This window comes from Anolis sagrei, chromosome 6 (assembly GCF_037176765.1).
Source record: "Anolis sagrei isolate rAnoSag1 chromosome 6, rAnoSag1.mat, whole genome shotgun sequence".
Taxonomy (NCBI): domain Eukaryota; kingdom Metazoa; phylum Chordata; class Lepidosauria; order Squamata; family Dactyloidae; genus Anolis; species Anolis sagrei.
This window is the reverse complement of record NC_090026.1, coordinates 65,575,539-65,590,155: the sequence shown is the minus strand read 5'-3', so window position 1 is coordinate 65,590,155 and position 14,617 is coordinate 65,575,539. Positions and strand designations below refer to the sequence as shown.

The 14,617-nt window shown below is 38.4% G+C and overlaps 1 protein-coding gene across 4 annotated transcripts in view; it reads right to left on the bottom strand.

The window, feature by feature from the left end:
- TPK1 (thiamin pyrophosphokinase 1) overlaps window positions 1–14,617 on the bottom strand; it is a 455,788-nt gene that overhangs the window by 269,436 nt on the left and 171,735 nt on the right. For all 4 annotated transcript variants that reach the window (XM_067470165.1, XM_067470166.1, XM_067470167.1 and 1 more), the window contains one exon: window positions 13,737–13,806. In XM_067470165.1, the coding sequence (XP_067326266.1) occupies window positions 13,737–13,806 (70 nt within the window). The remainder of the gene's footprint in view (window positions 1–13,736; window positions 13,807–14,617) is intronic.

Here is a 14,617-nt window from a genome sequence, read left to right as displayed (position 1 = left end):
CTGCCACCATCTCCCCAAGAGGCCTCGGGGCCAAGCAAAGCAAATATACAGCAAAAAATACAACAATAAAATGTAATGAAAATAAAAATACAAAAAACAATACAAGTAAACACACAAAACTATAAAATTACAATAATTGAAACATAATAATTGAACACAGTGGGCAGGGCCAGTTGCAAAGATTAAAAGTTTAAAAGCACTGGGTGAAAAAGCAATGGAAGGAGGATCAGATGGGATGAGAATAATGGGGTTTAATTGCACTAGGGCAGGGGTCCTCAAACTAAGGCCCGGGGGCCGAATGCGGCCCTCCAAGGTCATTTACCCGGCCCTCGCTTAGGGTCAACCTAAGTCTGTAACAACTTGAAAGCACACAACAACAACAATCCTATCTCATCAGCCAAAAGCAGGCCCACACTTCCCATTGAAATACTAATAAATTTATATTTAAAAAATTGTTCTTCATTTTAATTATTGTAGTGTTTTTAAGTATTTTTGCACTACAAATAAGATATGTGCAGTGTGCATAGGAATTAATTCATTTTTTTTCAAATTATAATCCGGCCCTCCAACACTGAGGGACTGTGACCTGGCCCTCTGTTTAAAAAGTTTGAGGACCCCTGCACTGGGGGATAGAATAAAGTGCTACCAAGGGCATTTTATGCAGAGTCTGGTCAAGGTCAAGGATTGTTGTTCATTCATTGAAGGCACACTGGAACAGACAAGTTTTCAGACGCTTCCTGAAGACTGCCAGGGTGAGGCCTTGCCTAATTTCTCTGGGGAGTGAGGTCCAGAGACGAGAGGCCACCACAAAGAAGGCCCTCTCCCTTGTCCCCACAAGTCGACGGGGGCGGGAGCAAGAGAAGGGCATCTCTGAAAAATCAAAGGGAGAGTGTAGGTTCATAAAAGAAAATGCGGTCATGAAGGTAAACTATGCAATTTCATCATATGTAAATTCTTGCAGGTTTTAAAAATTGGAGGCTACCACAACTCTTGGACTCTTCTTTTAAAAAGGATATAAAGGAGAAAATTAAACTGAGACTAAGAAAAAAATCATTAAGTGTTCTCTGAACAGAAAGGCTTTAGATGAAATTCTAGTAAGTGTTGCGGGAAGAAATTCGTTTTTTAATCAGGCCTGTTTTTTTTAAAGGCACTACCTTTTAAAAAAAGGTATTGTACAAAAATTGAACTTTGATGGTACAGAATAATCCCAAGATAAGAATGTTTAAAGAGTTAAACAGATGAAGAACAAAAATATATATTCACTTGTGATATATAATTACCTTGCTTTCCTGAGTTATTTATTTACACTTAGGGGAATATATATGGTATTAGATCAGGGGTCCTCAAACTAAGGCCCGGGGGCCGAATACGGCCCTTCAAGGTAATTTACCCGGCCCTCGCTCAAGGTCAACCTAAGTCTGAAATGACTTGAAAGCACACAACAACAACAATCCTATCTCATCAGCCAAAAGCAGGCCCAGACTTCCCATTGAAATACTAATAGACATATATTTATTGAAATTGTTCTTCATTTTAATTATTGTATTGTTTTAAAGTCTTTTTTTGCACTACAAATAAGATATGTGCAGTGTGCATAGAAATTAATTCATTTTTTTTTCAAATTATAATCCAGCCCTCCAACAGTTTGAGGGACTGTGACCTGGCCCTCTGTTTAAAAAGTTTGTGGACCGCTGAGTTAGACCATGATATTGGTTAAGCCTCATCTAAAAAAATCAGGGATCCCAATAAACAAAGTCATACCCATATCTCTCAATGAAATTTATTTGTATTCAGGTTTGATGTTCTTACATTTTGCTTTGATAGCCAGCAGTTTTATGCAGCAATCATAATGCATTCTGCAGATAGATTCAGCTAGATATGTTTTAGATAATTTATTTTATTTAGAAACTTACTAATGCAAAATTTATCAATCTAATACAGGGGTCCTCAAACTTTTTAAACAAGGGGCCAGGTCACTGTCTCTCAGATCGTTGGAGGGCCAAACTATAGTTTTTTAAGAAAACTATGATCAAATTCCTATGGATATTGCACATATCTTATTTTGAAGTAAAAAAACAAACAAAATGGGAACAAATACAATATTTAAAATGAAGAATCACTTTAACTCAAGCACGCTTGGCGGGGACGAGGGACAGGGCCTTCTCTGTGGTGGCCCCTCGGCTGTGGAACTCCCTGCCTAGCGATATTAGATCAGCCCCCTCCCTCCTGACTTTTTGGAAGAAAGTAAAAACCTGGCTCTCCGAGCAAGCCTTTGGAACACCAGAATAGATAGTCAAGCTTGAGATGGAGAATGATGGAGAATGACCCAGGAACGGCCAAGACGATGAAACGGATGAGGATTGGAATGAGAGGATATAGCTCTTTTAAAATTGTTATTGCACTGTCTTTTTTGTCTAAATGCACTTAATTGTTTTTGTTGTTGTATTGTATTGATGGCATCGAATTGTGCAGATATGTAGACCGCCCTGAGTCGCCTGCGGGCTGATATGGGCGGGATATAAGTGATGTAAATAAAAATAAATAAATAAACTCAATGTTATGGAATTCTGGAGCTGCAGTTTGATCTTTTGGCAGAAAAGGCTAAACATCTTATACAATTTTAAATCCCAGGATTCCATAGCATTACGCCATGGCAGTCAAGCTGGTGTCAAACTGCATTAATTCTGCAGTGTAGATGCACTCTATTTTTCAGCACCAACAGAAATGCTGGAGAGGTTTGGGAGAAATAAACTCCGACATGTGGGAGTTGCAGTAGCTCCTGCAATCAAAGAGAATTCTGAACTGTCCCAACAATGGAATTCAACCAAATGTGGCATGCAGAACTCCCATGACCAACTGTAAATACTGGAGGTTTGGTTAAAATACACTCAGACATGTGGGAGTTGCAGTAATCAAAGAGCATTCTTAATTCCCCAACAATGGAATTCAACCAAACTTGGCATGCAGCGTGAGGGGAGACAGAAAGAATGAAAGGTGCTCTGCGTTAGCAGAGCCAAGACTGATTCCACTGAGAGGGAGTAATAATAATAATAATAATAATTTATTTGATCAGTCATATGACCATTTCAAAATAGAACACAAATAAAAAACAAGGCAACAAGCTGAAGACAGCAGCTGACCTTCTATTTATAGTCAGAATCTTATTTTCCTGGTTCTTCTTTCGGGAAATCTGCTCTTTTCTTAATAGCTTTCAGAATAAAAAGGCTTACTCTGATTATGCTGGGTCTTTCCTGCCCTCGCAAGAGGGATGTCAGAATATCATTTCTGCTGGGGGACCTGCATTTGGATAATATTGGATGTAAATATCTGTCTCGCAGTTCAGTATATGCTGGACAGTCAATTAAGAAATGTTCAATGTCTTCCACTGTTTGTTCTCCCCAGACGCAGAATCTCTCACTTCTTGGGCTGTTACAGTAGCGCCCGGTTTGCACCATAGTACCAAGTTGTTCAAACCTAGCCCTAGTATATATTCTTCTTAAGGGTAGAGGAAGTGGAATAGTTAGGTAGTGCTCTAAATGAATATTCCTTTGGTGGGAAGCTAAAAACCTTGTGGCTGAAGACCTACCTATGCTCTCTAGGTCCAGCTGTGCATAGACATCCCTAATGCGCTGCTTGAGCACTTGCCCTGTCCCCGGACCCAAAACAACCAGAAATTGCAAAGGCAGACTGAATCCAGCCAACCCATTATTCACAACCGCCATCCACGATGACTTCTGGTCATGCTGGACTTGATCCTCTAGACATAGGCGATGAAGTCTACTGGGATCCATAGAGTGAGAGGGAGTCCTCCTCCTCCGCAGGCCGGATAAATGCCCTTGGTGGGCCGCATGTGGCCCCTGGGCCGTAGTTTGAGGACCTCTGTCTTGAAGCAACACCAGGGGCGCTTGAAGTGACCAGCTTCTGGTCAAAGGACATTTAGTATAACTTTGTGGTACACACACACACACACATTATAACTGTATTCTCAATTTGCTTCTAACATGATAAATAAATAAAATAAAATAGCAGAGATTTTGTTGATGCAAAATACAATTAAAAGAAATGCAAGCATCTGAATCTTTTAATACTTTTTATCTGTACAATAACTCTTTTAAAGTTTCTTGTCCTGGAAGGTGCACTATCTGTACACACACACACTAAATGTACTGAATTCAGTTCAAATTTACAACATTTTTCTTGAAAGTTGTTAAAGATATCAATTCCCTGTGTTCTGTTCACTAAGACTGCCCAAAGTAATTCTTTGTAGCAAGCAAAATCTTCTGTTATGACTCAAATGAAGTACAAAACCTGTACTGAGTCAGTAGTACCAGTTGATTCATTCAAAGGCAATTGAATTATATATATATATATTCCTTTTGAAGTATTGCATGAAGTTGCTGTGTTAAGTTGAAGGTTAATTCATACCTTGAAAGAGGCTGTTTTGTACCCTGAAACTTTATCAGGGTCGAAGCATCCTACAACTTTGACAGTACATTCTTTTAAAAAATTTCTAGGCCATTGAATAGCTTCTCCCTTCCCTCTGCTTTATAAGTTGTTTCAGAGGAATTATTTCTATGTCTCGTTGCTGGTGGAATAATTATCTTTCCTTTAACTTTTCATCTTGTAACTTGAGCAATGCAACCTTTTATGCCTCTCCCTTTAATTTACTATATTTTGGTCCTTATGAGTATTATAAAAGATGAACTAAGATGTAGTGATCAAAAGATTTATTCTGTAAAATTTGGATTCAGTTAAAATGCCACACTTAAGGGACTAGAAGGCTGCAAATCCCCAACCCTGGCACGGATCATGAAAAATTACAGATTTATCTTTAAAAATGAATGTCCCAAAACATTCAATAGTTCTGATACATAGCCAGGCGAAGAGGCTACCATTAGGGCAGAATATAACAAAACAGAATGGTTTCCAACTACCAAGTGGGTCAGGGAAGAATGCATTTTGTCGTCTGATCTGTTAAAACTTGTATGGTAAACATATCACATGTAAAGAAATATTAGTCTCGGTGGAAGGATGTGTGAAAATTGGAGGAAGGAACATCAACAATTTAAGGTATGCAGATGACACCACAACACTAACAGAAAATAGCAAAAATTTAGAACGATTACTAAAGAAAGTCAAGGAAGAAAATGCAAAGGCAGGTATACAGTCAAACATTAAGAAAATAAAAAATAATCACCACAGGTAATTTACATAACTTTAAAGCAGTCAAAGACATTGAAATAGTTCCACATCTTAGCTCAGTTGTTAAGGTGAATGGAGACTGCAAGGAAGAAATCAAAAGAAGACTGGGACCTGGAAGGGCAGCTATGAAGGAACTTAACCAGATCTTGAAGGCTCAAGTTATAACATTGAATGTTGAAGTTAGGGTTAGTTTATGCCATCATATTGAAGGAAACAGTGAACCAGAGTGTCTCCATTTTGTATCTGTCTATCTTAAAGGGATATCAGAAAGGGCATATTACCAAACTTTGTTTAAAATGCAGCCTGCCTTCCCTCACGGGAGGCAAGTGTTACACAGTCTATTCCTAGGAACGATATGTGGTCGGCCTATTCCCGTAAGATGTATGCAATATATGCTTTGCTACAATGTATGGGGGATTGTTTACTTAAAGGGAAATGTTTTGCTTAACTTTGGACCGTTTTTGGTGAGCTACATCCTGAAGATGTTTATGATAAAGCATTTGCTTAATGCTATGCCAAATAGGGGAAAAGGGGAACTCTGAAAGTTGTCAACAAGTAGAGTATATATATCGGACGTTTGTCCCAGGTCAGGGTGGAGAGCTTTGTACTGGCATACTGTGTGTTATGCTGACTGTCTGTCCTCCTATTGTGCAATATGAATAAACCACGTTTTGCCCTGACTCGTTTGGACTCTGCTTCATACAAAGCTGCTTAGGCAAGGACCCGGTTGTTGGTAAGATTTAGAATACCGGCAGATTTCTGCTACAATATTTTCCTATTTCCATGCCTAGTTGTGAAAGCTGGACAGTTAAGAAAACTGACTGCAAAAAAAAAAAATTGAAAAGTGTTGCTAGAGAAGAGTTCTACGGATTCTATGGACTTCTTTTATTTTTCCTGACACGACAAATATATATATAGTTTTCTTAGAATACATCAATACCTTCAGTACTCTTATATTCCATACTCAATTCATTACATCAACTATAAGTGTGTATATATATATCTTTTATACTTTTTTCACCTCTGTGCCCCCTCCCTTCCAAGCCACTTCAATTTACATTCTCTTTCCAAAATACCATTTCTTCTTGTGGAAGTAATTTCCCATCTACTTCTTTTAAGCCGTTTTCAATAAATTTTCCCCAAACTTCATCAAAGTCGTTTTCCTTCCATACCCCTTTCCTGACTCTTAACCTACATGTCAATTTATCATTTATTGCTATTTTCCATAGTTCTTTATACCATTCTTCAATTGGTATATTTATTTTACCTTTCCAATTCTTCACTATCAGTAATCTTGCTGCAGTTAACATGTTATCTATTCTATCTTTCTCTGTTTTTTTTTCAATTTCTTAACGTTATATAGTGACAACAGTGCAATGTTTGCACTTTTCCCTATCTTCATATCCAATGGATTCTATGGACGTCTAAAAAGACAAATAAATGAATTCCAGAACAACTCAAGCCTGCCACTGAGGAGCCAATATTACTAAACTGAGACTGTGTCGTGAAAAAATATGACTCACTGGAAAATATAATACTGGTAGTGCTTGGTAAGATAGAAGACAGTAGGAAAAAAGGAAGACTGCATTCAGGATGGACAGCCTCATTCAAGGAACCCACAGATGTTAGTGTGAAAAACTTAAGCAGTTCTGTTATGACAGGGTGACATGGAGATTGCTCATTCACATAATTTCTGGAGAAAATAGCAGTAAACTACAAGACCCTCAAGCATCTACTAGTCGAAAAGCATCTACTAGTCAAAAGAAACCAAGTGTAATAGCTAAAAATATATAACAATCCTTTCATATCAGCAGATCACAATAAAATAGTAGAGAAAAAAATCCAGTACCATAACCAGAGAGGAAAGTCCTTTTACTTTCAAAAGATCGACCAAAGTCCTGTAGGATTTTCTCTTTCCAAACAATAAAAATCTATTGTCGAAGGCTTTCATGGCCGGAATCATTGGGTTGTTGTAGGTTTTTTTCGGGCTATATGGCCATGTTCTAGAGACATTCTCTCCTGACGTTTTGCCTGCATCTATGGCAAGCATCCTCCCTACCTCTGAGGATGCTTGCCATTGATGCAGGTGAAACGTCAGGAGAGAATGCCTCTAGAATATGGCCATATAGCCCGAAAAAACCTACAACAACCCAATAAAAGTCTAGCTGAGAAGGATTAAAACAGACCTCCTTTGATGTGCCACTGTAGGAAAGTCCTGTGGTTAGGAATTATTTGCAAGATGCAGAAAGGAGAAACAGTCTGGATATTGTTAATGTGTCATATCAATTTGTATTAGTCATCAGTCACTCCTAAATTATATTGATAGAGTAATTACCTATTAACTTAAAAAAAAACCTGTATGTTCTTTCTTGTGTCTGTTTTAATTTTTGTCAGCAACCTTGAGTGCTACTGTTAGGGGAGAGAGGAATAATACTAATGATAAGTAATGGTAGAAGTAGTGATTAACATTGTTGGCTTGATTGGTTTTGATAAAGAGCCTTCACATTTCCACATAATTCATATAATTTTATGCATTATATAAAAGACCCCACATAATCATTTCAGAGCAAAACAGAGAAGATGCTCCAACTATTTGTTATATGTTAAAAGTATCTGCTTTGGCCATCGTTCAGTGGGGTAAATGCTATTATCTCTGTAGCACTATCCAGTTCTGTTAAGCCAGCAGGCCATGCAGGCAGGGGCGGCTCAGCCTTTATGCAAAGTAAGCATTTGCAGTATAGTTGATTTTGCCCAGGGGAGCTCTTGGGGGAAAATAGACCTTGGCATATGCGAGTTGTAGTTACTGGGATGTATAGTTCACCTACAATCAAAGAGCATTCTGAACTCCACCAATGATGGAATTGAACCAAATATGGCACACAGAACTCCCACGACGAACAGAAAATATATATCAGTGATTGGTTGGGGGGCGGGGCGCACCAAAATACTGTTTGCTTACCGTTGAAAATTTCCTAGGGCTGCCTCTGCATGCAGGATATGCAGTGGGCCCTTAGTATTTGCCAGCTCAACTCAATAAAGTGTCAAAAGAGCCTGACTATCTATGAAATGGCAGGAGTGCATGACTACATACAAGCAAAGTGTTTGGTGCACATCAAACTCAAGGATTACTCTTCAGAATTTTTTTTTAAAATTCAATAATAGTTAGTTGAATATGTGGATGTAGAATGCATGGACACTGCAGACCTACTATAAATTTGCTAAGTACAAAACCGGACTGTCTCGAGTAGTGGTTCTCAACCTGTGGATCCCCAGATGTTTTGGCCTTCAACTCACAGAAATCCTAACAGCTGGTAAACTGGCTGGGATTTCTGGGTGTTGTAGGCCAAAACACCTGGGGACCCACAGGTTGAAAACCACTGGTCTGGAGCTTGGAAATGTAACTGTCAACACAACGTTACCTGTAATGTATTACTTTGGGGGTTAACAATGGTAAATTATTTTTTGTGAAGTCCTTTAATCATGATTATCACAATTCCGTGTTTAGTATAATAAAACATTTTGGGCATTTTTACCTATTATTTCTTATATTTTTGTTAAATCATAATATTTGAAAAAGGAACATGGCCATAACTGTTATTATTATTATTATTAATAATAATAATAATAATAAATTTTATTTGTACCCTGCTACCATCTCCCCAAGGGACTCGGTGCGGCTTACATGAGGCCGAGCCCAAACACACAATACAAGCAATTAAAATAAAACATAAACATATAACATTATCAATAAAACAACATACAATTAAAACTATGGGAAGGCCAAATGTAAAATTAAAATTGGAAATAGTGCTGAACATGGACGAACAGGTGATAGTGGCGTTTGTGGAGAGACATATGGGCAGACCTAAAAAATGTAAAGTGCTTTTGAGGGACAAAGTGCTATGGAATCATTAATCTGGGAAGGCACACTGGAACAACCACATCTTCAAGCTCCTCCTGAAAACTGCCAGAGTTGGGACCTGCCTGATGTCCTTAGGGAGTGAGTTCCAGAGTCGTGGGGTCACCACCGAAAAGGCCCTCTCTCTCGTCCCCACCAATCGCGCCTGCGATGCTGGCGGGATCGAGAGCAGGGCCTCTCCAGATGAACAAAGAGATTGTGTGGGTTCTTATACAGAGAAGTAAACTGCTCATAAAACACTGACTAATGAGTAGTCTTTTCAAAAGTCATAGCTAATGCTAAAATGGTGCAATATGGAAAAAGTCATGTTCTGAAAATTTCAAAAGGTGGAGCTTTTGGAAAATTAAAAAAAATTCAGTTTGGTGTTGATTACAAATAATTTTCCTATAAATCTCAAAAAGGAGTTAGAAAGAGAATTCAAGGGGAAAGGAGTAACGGAATTAAAAGATTGGGAATCAAAGATGAAAAATATAGAGGAGATAAAAACAGTTATCAGGAGGAAGTATTAGATGGTATAAAGTTCTACAACTGGAAAGATGATTAAGAGAAATAAGAAAGAAATATAAAGGAGATAGAGAACGTACCAAATTTGAAGAAATTATTAGCCTAAGGGGCAGTAAGGAAGAAAAAAGAAAGAACAAAGGTATAACAAATGATAGCTACAAAATGCTGTTGGAGAGAGTCCAGGAGTAGGACTAGCTCAAAAGAATGTGGGAGTCAGATTGTAATAAAGTAATACACCCTCAGAACTGGAAAGGAATGTGGAATATGCATTTATTAAAAAATGTCAATAAGAATAAAAGAGAATTATTACGGAGTGGTGTGGAGATGGTATCTCACACCAATCAGATTAAATCAAATTGATAAGAAATACTCTAAGCAGTACTGGAGGGGTTGTCAAGAAACTGGTACATACAGTATATATGTATTGTCGAAGGCTTTCATGGCCGGAATCACTGGGATGTTGTAGGTTTTTTCGGGCTATATGGCCATGGTCTAGAGGCATTCTCTCCTGACGTTTTGCCTGCATCTATGGAAAGCATCCTCAGAGGTAGTGAGGTCTGTTGGAACTAGGAAAAAGGATTTATATATCTGTGGAATGACCAGGATGGGACAAAGGACTCTTGTCTGCTGGAGCTAGGTGCGAATCTTTCAACTGACCACCTTGATTAGCATTTAATGGCCTGACAGTGCCTGGAGCAAACTTTTGTTGAGAGGTGATTGGATGTCCTTGTTTGTTTCCTCTCTGTTGTTGTGCTGTTGTAATTTTAGAGTTTTTTAATACTGGTAGCCAGATTTTGTTCATTTTCATGGTTTCCTCCTTTCTGTTGAAATTGTCCATGTGTATATACTGAAATACAGTATATACACATGTGGTAGTCTTGTAAATACATTCATATTTTTTTGGGAAAATGTATTTCAAGAAATAAGAAGAATCACCCAAACAGAGATAACAGGAACACCGGAAATAGTACTGCTGTCATTTATTGATAATGTTAAAATACCAAAAGAACTAAAAGAATTAATTGCTAATCTCGCTACAGCAGCAAGATTGTTAATAGCTAAAAATGTAAAGAATGAGGGGAGTGCCAATTGGAAGTGGTATAGGGAGATCTGGGATATTGACAGGAAACATAAAGGTTAAAAGAGGATAATAAAAAAAAGATGATTTTGGAAAGATTTGGGAAAAATTGATAGAATATGTATACATAGAAGGTAAGGGGAACAAACCTGTAATAGAAACAACTGATTTTTGGAAATAAGTACTGTAATTGGCTGGTCTGGGGTGAAGGGTCAGCACTGGGTGATTGGACAATATGTAATGAAGCGGGAGGATGAATATTATAGGCATTAAGACATACATGTTCTGTACCATTTGTTAAGGGGAAGTGATAAGTATAAGAATGTTTAAACACCAAATATGTTAAAACTACAATAAACAATTTTTTTAAAAAAATCAGTTATTTTAATGGTGCAATAGTACAGACATACTACATTGTTAAACGAGGGGGGGGGGTACAGCTACCATATTTCTTTTGCACAAATCATTCACATCATTGCTACATTGAGAGCTATTATGCAAAACTGAGTTCTAGGATGATACATACTGTGATACCTCATCTGTACTCTTCTATGGGAATTTAAATATTATTTTAAAGGGTTAGCATGGAAAAAGAAAATCATTTAGCAGTTAAGAGCCAGGCTTAGAAACAGAATTTTGCAAATTTCCCTCTCGTCATTTACTATATTTTCTCCTTGTGCCTTAAGCCCATCAGTTACTGTCTCATTTTATAAAGATTAAAGTAGGAAAGAGTGAGAATGTAAAAAGCGAGAAGCATCTATTTCTGAAGAGCAAAGGAATCATGAAAAAGATAATTATGCAACTACTGTCCCAATTCTAAAAGAAGAAAACATTTATTTAAAGATAACTAATTAAATCCAGCAGGCCTGCTTGTTACACTGTATGCCCTTACTTGCCAAGTACAAAACTTATGCTTTGCACAACCCCAAGACATAGTTGATTTCATGTAAAAAAATGTGGTTCAGTTTACATATGAAAATTGTATTACATGAAAAGTCCTGGAATAAATCTGTTGTGTATTGGGCATAAATATTCATTTTGTAAATGTTACATGCTGTAACATCACAATGTTACAGCAAGGGAGCACACCACCCTCTTGTTAGGTCAGCCCACTGGCTGCCAATCTGCTTCCGAACTCAATTCAAAGTGCTGGTTTTGACCTAAAAAGCTCTATACAGTTCTGGTCCAGTTTACTTGTCTGAACGCATCTCCCTCTACATCCCGCCTCGCAGTTTAAGATCATCTGGGGACGGGACGAGATTGGCAGAGAAGGGAGACAGGGCCTTCTCAGCGGTGGCCCCCCGGCTATGGAACACCCTCCCTAGAGAGATTAGATCTGCTCCCTCCCTCCTCACGTTTCGGAAGCAAGTCAAAGCATGGTTGTTTGAGCAAGCGTTCTCAAACACAGAGTAACGGATATGGATAAATGATATAGGAATGGATGATTGACGATGGAACTGGACAATGCTTGACAATAAGGAGACGCTAATGATGTTGTTTTATTGCTGTTGTGGTTTATGTAATGGTAATGTTTTAAATTGTTCTATGTTACTGTGTATACTGTTTTGTTGGAAACCGCCTTGAGTCGCCGATAGGCTGAGAAAGGCGGTATACAAATACAGTAAATAAATAAATAAATAAATAAATAATCCGGGGAGACCCTGCTTTTGCTCCCGCCAACAAATACGTCTGGTGGGGACGAGAAACAGGGCCTTCTCGGCTGTAGCCCCCTACCTGTGGAACTCGCTTCCCAACAAGGTAAGATCGGCTTCATCCCTCTTGTCTTTCTAAAATTGAAGTCGTGGTTCAGGGACCAGGCTTTTGGGCAGCAGGCATAAATAGCGCTTTGGATATGGAGTTTGACTGGAATGGTGATACGGCGGTTAATACTGTTTTTATTGTTTTAATTAATGTTCTATTTATTGTTTTAATTGTCGTTATGTTGGTTTGTTATATTTAATGGCATCAAACTGTGCCAAATGTAAGCTGTCCTGAGTTCCCCTTTGGGGGTTAAGAAGGACGGGGTAGAATTACTGGAAATAAATAAATAAACAAATAAAGTTTCTAACTAGTTGAGTCTTTCTAATAAAGTTATCTCTTGAGTGTCTATGATGCCAGGACTGGAAAAACTATGATCATATAGATCAGGGTCCTCAAACTAAGGCCCGGGGGCCGGATGCGGCCCTCCAAGGTCATATACCTGGCCCTCGCTCAGGGTCAACCTAAGTCTGAAACGACTTGAAAGTACATAACAACAACAACAATCCCATCTCATCAACCAAAAGCAGGCCCACATTTCCCATTAAAATACTAATAAACGTATATTTGTTAACATTGTTACTCATTTTAATTATTGTATTGTTTTTAAGTGTTTTTTACACTACAAATAAGATATGTGCAGCGTGCATAGGAATTCATGTTTTTTTTTCTTCAAATTATAATCCGGCCCTCCAACAGTTTGAGGGACTGTGACCTGGCCCTCTGTTTAAAAAGTTTGTGGACCCCTGATATAGATGGTGAGGAATTACAGCTCCTATCGTCCCTCACCACTGGTCAGGGAAGCTGGATCTGATTAGAACTGGAAATTAACAACATTTGGAGGGGTACAACATTTTCCTAGATCTGTTCTGGATTTTGTTAATACAGGACAATGCTCAGGAAGAAGTGTAATGATTTTAAAGAGCTTCGAATAGAGTGATTCTGTATGTCATGCAGCAATACTTTTCCGTATTTTGATTTGATCATGTTGCCTGTTTCTTTGCCCATTTACTGACTGGTATGGATGAGAATGGGAAGCAATTTTTTGGCATCAGGACACCAGATAAGTGACTACACAAGTTATGAGAGAAAGGAGAAAAACTTGTTGAGATGGTGCAATTTATGGCAGTAACTGCCATATTGTATGTAATTTGCACTTCTGATAAAATACAAATGAGTGCAGGGAACGCTCCAAAAGTGTGAATACAAGCTCTTCAAAATGCTTTGTGAAGATAAAAGTGGGAAAATGATCAATACAAATTGTCATGAAAGTACCTTTCACGATTTCCTTCTGTGATGCGATACAAGTGATTAGCACCTCCATCAGCACATGCTCTCAATACAGCTGGAAAAAAGAAAAAAGCTGTCAAAAAACTGCCGGCACGACAAAGTTACACACATACTTAAAAGGAAATGCTTCCTTGCAACACAGTGTAAGTCTATGTATCAAGAATATTCAATATTTATCTGGAAAATTTGCAGTGAGACTTTTGTATTCACTGGGTTTGGGTTCCTGTCCATTTAAAATCTATGAGCGTTGAAGTCCCATTACATACAGTCAGGCCCGTAGCCAGGATTTTGATTCGGGGGGGGGGGGGGGTGCTGAGTTTGATTTGGGGGGAGGGGGAGTTTCATTCAGGGGGGGGGGTGAGGATCTACCCTAGCAAAGCTTTTGTATCATTATGCCAATAGCCCCATGCATATGGGATATATTGAGCATGGTGATCAGATTATGATATGAATAAACATAACAGTTTAAATAATGCACCAGTAAGGCCTTCTCGCGGACCACCCTGAGAATTTCAGGGGGGACGGACTGTAGCCCCTCAAGCCCCCCCCCCCCGGCTACATGTCTGCATACAGTGGAATATTAAAGTGTTCCTAACTTTTTTTATATACATAATCTTTCTTAAGTTTCCAGTTTACATTTTAAAAAGATAGAGATGTGTAGCCCAGGCTACAAGAAGAAAGTGCAATGTGTAGAAAATTAGTATCACCCCGAAATAGAAAGTAAAGGAAAACAGTGATGTGTGAGAGGGGAGGGAAAAGAGGAAAGAAAGAGAAGAAGAGAAAAAAAAAAGATTTAAAGTACCCCAAGCCAAGTTAAAAAAAAACAAGAGAAAGCTGTTGTATTCGACTTCCTGGGGTCTTCTGGA